We start from the raw sequence: 6000 nt of genomic DNA, 5'->3' as shown, positions 1-6000 counted from the left end.
ATTTGTGTGCCTTTTTTATTTTTGTGAAATGAATAAGCATCTTCAATATAAAATGGAACCACTCTCAACACTGACCTCAAGCTACCTTGCCATCTGGCTAAACAATGTTACTTGCTTTCCTTTGTTGCAGCTCCATCTGTGTACAAAGCCGTGGCTGTCATCGGTTTTTCATGCGAGCCTGGCTGTTAGGTAAACAATTTTCCACTTAACCCACAACAAGGTGTGTGACATAGCCATTTGAAGCAGGATGGCAGCAGAGTGAATGTGTAAGAACATTAGACACGAGGTTGAACTTTTTCCAATGCTCTTACTGCATGAGGAGCTGAAATGAACTGTGTTTTTTTAAGTGGAAACAGGAAGATGTGCTGGACTATTGTGCTCCTGCTGATCCTGATGACACTCGGCTGTCTGTCTGGCGAAGATAAGACGAAGGTTACTGTTTCTTGTCTGGGACACCAGAAGGCCTTTGGCAGCTCCTGCTATGAGTTTGTGCTTCTCCAGCATACTTTTTCTAGTGCTCAGGCCTTGTGTGAGCAGCGAGGTGGACATCTTGCTTTTATCCCAGATGAAGAAACTCAGTACTTCTTTCAAAGACACGTGGACCCCAAGAAGGACATGTGGTTTGGAGTGGCGCCTTCAGCCTTTCCAATCCTGCCATTTTCTTCAACTGTTGAAGGTAGGAGGCTGAAATATAGAATAAAGAGACAAAGGTAGAGACTAACATCTTATTCCATGCTTTATTAATCTTAACTGTCAGATTTAAAAATCAACATACAACCTAGAATATATTTATGCATCACAGTGGTACTGCTCTTACCTTCCTGCATCTCTGGCAAACACTTTAGAAAATAATTATTTCACTGGAAGATATGGAACCTCAAATTAGCAGCAAAAAGAGACAGGCATTAAAAATAACTATATAGAAATAATCGATCTTGTCGCTGATGGTCGGGTTTGCTTTTGTAGGTCATATAAAGTAATCAGAATTAATGTCAGTCTGTTTCATAACAAGCAAAAAAATCCTTTCAGGAGCTTTAAAAGTCCCTTGCATATCCATCATGTATGAGTGTGTGTGAATGTAGTTAGAGCTGATTAACTGACTGAACTGAAATTGGCACAAAGGGTGAATGTGACATGTAGTTTAGAAGCGCTTTAAGCAGTCGGTAAGAAATGTGCTATATCATTTTAGTCCATTTACCATTTAATGAAAGACTGCAAAGAAACTCACGTCTATGTTATCAATGGCAATTGGACAGCGATCAAGTCTATGGCAGATCAATAAATCAGTCATCCAGGTCATGGTAATTCGAAGTTTAATCCAAAAGAAAAATGGAGGGGGTTAAAGTTTCACCTCTCAAAAGGTGACTGGTGGACGGAGCTAGAAATATGAGCCTCTGTATAATACATTTAATTTCAATTAATATATATTTAATATTACATGTCATCATGCTCTGTAGGCTGCGCGGTGGTGCAGTGGTTAGCGCTGTTGCCTCACAGCTAGAAGGTCACTGGTCCAAACCCCGGTTTGGACAAAGTTGGCCGTTCTGTGTGGAGTTTGCATGTTCTCCTCGTGCATGCGCGGGTTCTCTCCGGGGTCTCCGGCTTACTCCCACAGTCCAAAGACATGCTTGTTAGGTGCATTGGTGACTCTAAATCACCCATAGGTGTGAGCGTGAGTGCGAAAGGTTGTCTGTCTCTATGTGTCCGCCCTGTGATTGACAGGCGACCAGCCTTCCGCCCAATGGCAGCTGGGATAGGCTCCAGCCCCCGCAGCGACCCTGAACAGGATAAGTGGTATAGATAATGGACGGATGAGTGCATGAGTGTTTGTATTTAAAATGTATTTCATGTAAATAAATGTGTATATTCCCTTGGCTGGACAGGTACCAAAAGCATTTTACTACACATTGTACTAACTGTGTATGTGACCAATAACCAGTGTTGCCAGATCAGATTGACAGCTGCCAGTTCAGTTACAACCCAAAACCAACCGGATTCAATAAAAACCAGCCCAAATTATTGCCAGAAACCTGTGTAAAACTGTAAAACCATTACATACACTCTAGAAAACAGATCATAAGCATACAAAGCTTCATATCTGCATCAAATAACCAAAGATAAAATTATAGATAAATATGCTATCGCAACCCAAAAAGAGTGCAGTTAGACAACCAAATACAATTGCGAAATGCACCCCTGGCGTCATGGGGAAACCACAATAAAGTGATCATGCCATGAAATGTGAGCAACAAAATCATATGATTGAATACAAAACAACAGAATCTTTGTTTTTGACCACAAAATAACAGCTTGTCTGGTGTTAAAAAACCCACCAAATGTTGACAGAAGCAGCCCAAAATTAATCTAGCGGCCCAACACTATTTCCCCCAGCCCAAGGTCATCAAAAGAAGCCCAGTTGGGTGGAAACCCGCCCAACACTGCCAAAAACTGATATTTGTATTTTATCTCTGCACTTTTCTATGTTCGGTGATAAAAAACATTTGAGCACACAGGGTCAGACTATACAATTCATGGTACAGTCAGTGGTGAACATTAAAAATATTCCCCAGCCTTCAAACCAGTGAATGCTGTTTGATTTAAAATACTGTCCCTTATTGAAGAGTATGCATTGATGTGTCTGTAAAGGTCACTCAGAGGCCTTTTTCTTTATTACGGCAGGGAAGGTCGTTGTACATCAACAGATGTTTGTCCTATCCCCAGGTCCTCTCTCTTGGCTGGATGATTCACCTATCATTTATTCTAACTGGGTAAGCAGCCCGCAGGCAGGAGCATCTTGTGGGCACCTACTGAGAGACTCTGGCTTTCAGTGGGAGGCCACAAAAGACTGCAACAAAAAACTGCACTTCATCTGTCAATTTGGTATGTATTGTAACTCCACCTTTTAAAAGAGAAAAAAATGGAATCAGTCTGTGATAAATCACCACTTTGTACCTCATTTTGTACTTTTCCCAGAGTCTGGCAGATCCATTGTGTGTGGGGGTCGTAACACCACTCTGCAATGTGGCTCTGGGCAAGTTTTAATGCTAGATGGTGGCTTCCATGGGCGAAGGAGTATGCATTACTGTCGATCCACACTCTCCACACCAACAACTCCCACGCAGCATCAGTGCGGCTGGGTGGATGTTGGAGAAGCATTAACAGGTAAATCACGGTCAAATACTTTAACTGTGCAATAAAAAACATTCATTATTTGCATATCATTTAGTTGTAAATCTTGTTTTAATTAAAAATGTACGTTTGTGTCTTTTAATCTAGAGCTGATAACTGATATGTTCTGCATTAAAACCTCTTATAATATGTGAAACTCAATAGGAAACAATCAGAACAGGAAACAAACACTTGCGCCTCATAAAAAGGTACTGCATGGATAAAAACTGTCATGAAATCCAATCCTCTTTTGAGTAAGTGATTGCCAGATATCACAAAACACATTATGTCATTTGCAAAGACTGAATGCCCATCAGGACAGTAATGGAAGAGAAACACACAAATAATAGCTTAAAAGCTTAATAGCCTGAAAGATACATCAATGATTTCTAACCATCTGGAGTAAATATTGACTCATGCATTTCACTGATGACAAAGAAAGGCAGAATATCCAGCCGTTCTTTCTCCAAACTTGCTCATCCTGTTTTGCGTCTTTGGGCAATGCAGTCTTTCCCAGCATGCATTGGGTAAGAAGTCTATTAGAGTGCTAACACACAACAAACAAAGTCAAATATTTAAACAATTTATTTATGTCTTGTGTTAAATTATACACTGGCTCATGAACGATGCAACACAACGTTTCATCCACACACTTAACTCTGCTTGCACTCTGACTGTGACTACAGGCTGAAACCCCTTGTCATAACCCGGCTCACAAGACATGACAAACGAGGGAAATACACGGCTTAAACTGTTTAAAAGTAAATATTTATTACAAATAATCGTAACTAAATGTATAAAGAGCATGAGGTGGTGCGTGTTGTAGGGTGTGAAACCTAAACAAAATACGGCCGAAGCCAACAAAACAAAGTCATTCCGTCACGCGGTGTGGACTGGTGTGTAGCAGAGCAGGGACAAGCAGATAGCAAGAGGAGAGACTGTACAGGTTGACGGGCAGCTCTTAAATGCACCTGGGCCTCACAGGCACTCACAGATACAGTGAAACCCCGCCCAGAAGTAACCTGCAACAAAAACGAAAACCAGGACAAGAAAACAACCAGCAGAACACAGCTTGCATTTGGCATCTAGGCTACAACCTCATCACAACTCGCAGATTTATTTGACATGCAGAAATGAAAGGACTGATGAGATAATATCTTAAACCCCTCTAGCTGGAGCCTGCAGGTGGATGCCGGGGTGGTGCTGGGGCTGACAGTATGAGCACAGTACTTGTGCAGGGCAGCGGTGGCAATGACAGAGCAGAGAGAGAGACAGAGAATCTTGCAGCTTAAATAGACGTCAAACTGGGAGGACGGGTTCAATTCAATTCATTCAAATCCTGTTTGTCAGGTGATTGTGGAGAATGACACATGAGAATGACAAGTATGAAATCGGTGCAGTTCAAATTGCCTGCCTCAGCTAGCTCGCAGGCAATGCTCCATTTCTTGCACTAACATAGTTGGCACATATGAGGTGTCGGGTATTTTGTGAGGGAAGATCGGGATTTGTAAACAAGCCAAATGTTACAAGTAAAGTATGTGCGAGATATAGGCCTATCTGTGCTTCTCTCAGCCAACATTTCATGTGAACATTATTACTTTAAAATGAATCTTTTAAGAATAATGATAAATGTTGATGCTTCTTTGAGTTATTTGTTTATATGTTTAAGTGAGAGACATGTTGTCCTGAGAGCTTAAACCTTTTTTCACAGGAACACATGAAGTGTCAAATATGAACTTGTGATTTGTAAAGTGTTCCATTATTTCATTATCATTGCTGTGCAGAACCGTTGCATGGGCTGTGTGTACCGCACAGGGCCTCGTGCCTCTAAAGGGCCTTGCACACTTCAAAAGTAGCCCAATTCCACAGGAAAACCGCGGACCTGGCAACCCAAGCTTCACATCCCATGACGTGATATAAAACTTTGTTTGATCATGAAGCCTGATTCTGCTCTACAGCTCTGTGTTTATCAGTGAACGGAAAGGAAATACGGGACCCTGTTGAGTCAGGGGCAGAGTATGAGAAACACACAGATCAATGCCATCACTGCGCTGCATGATTATAAACTGCTCACTGCTGGATCACATTATTGTAAATTCTGATAAACTGCACATATCACACTCTGGATCATCTCTCTCCCTCTTGTCGGATCATCCTGTATTAAAAACGTAGTTTTAATTTACTGAATAAATACAGATGCGTCCTGTCTGTATTTCCGTGCGTGTGACCATGATCAAGTTCGCACCCCCCATGCGGCAGCTCTGGCTGTGTGTTATCAGTAGCTGATTATGATCTCATTGTGTTTTTTCCAGCTCACTGCCAGGGACGTCAGGTTTGCCACATCACTGAACTTGTAAAGTCCTTTGGTGAGCCCTGTCCTGAGATTGGGAGCTACCTGTCTGTGGACTACCACTGCAAAGAAGGTAGTATTTCTTATCCCAGCAAAATAATGAATGTTTGAGGGTCTGGCTTGCTTCATCCAGTAGAGGTCATGCAGTTATTGAAGCTTCCCATCCAACTCTATTTTCTGGTGGATGTTTCCATGCAAGTTCAAAAGCCAGAATCAATATATTGACCAAAAAAAAGGTCCCTGATGATAACTATGGAGTAGATGTTGGCTTCAAAAACCTGCTTCAGTTTAATGATTGTGGTTTTATGCATGCTGAGCACTTGAAGAAAACAGAACAGTTTTTGATGTCATTGCTACCACCTGTTCTGTCCCCACTGAGACTCATCATATTGACTGCTGTGAAAAGTGACAATTTTTCTTAAATTAGTAATTTCTGGCCCCAGTAACTGATAAAAAAACCCCACAAAATATCCTGTGACAAA

The 6000-nt window shown here is 41.5% G+C and overlaps 1 protein-coding gene across 1 annotated transcript in view; it reads left to right on the top strand.

The window, feature by feature from the left end:
- Nucleotides 1-360: 360 nt before the first annotated feature.
- LOC138592660 (polycystin-1-like protein 2) overlaps nucleotides 361-6000 on the top strand; it is a 39333-nt gene continuing 33693 nt past the window's right edge. The window contains exons 1-4 of the mRNA XM_069663502.1: nucleotides 361-676; nucleotides 2722-2880; nucleotides 2974-3162; nucleotides 5481-5591. Coding sequence (XP_069519603.1) covers nucleotides 361-676; nucleotides 2722-2880; nucleotides 2974-3162; nucleotides 5481-5591 — 775 coding nt within the window. The remainder of the gene's footprint in view (nucleotides 677-2721; nucleotides 2881-2973; nucleotides 3163-5480; nucleotides 5592-6000) is intronic.

Source organism: Semicossyphus pulcher, unplaced genomic scaffold (assembly GCF_022749685.1).
Source record: "Semicossyphus pulcher isolate SPU_LCO1_2020_fin unplaced genomic scaffold, fSemPul1.0.p SCAF_15, whole genome shotgun sequence".
NCBI lineage: Eukaryota > Metazoa > Chordata > Actinopteri > Labriformes > Labridae > Semicossyphus > Semicossyphus pulcher.
This window is presented reverse-complemented; position numbering and strand designations above follow the sequence as displayed.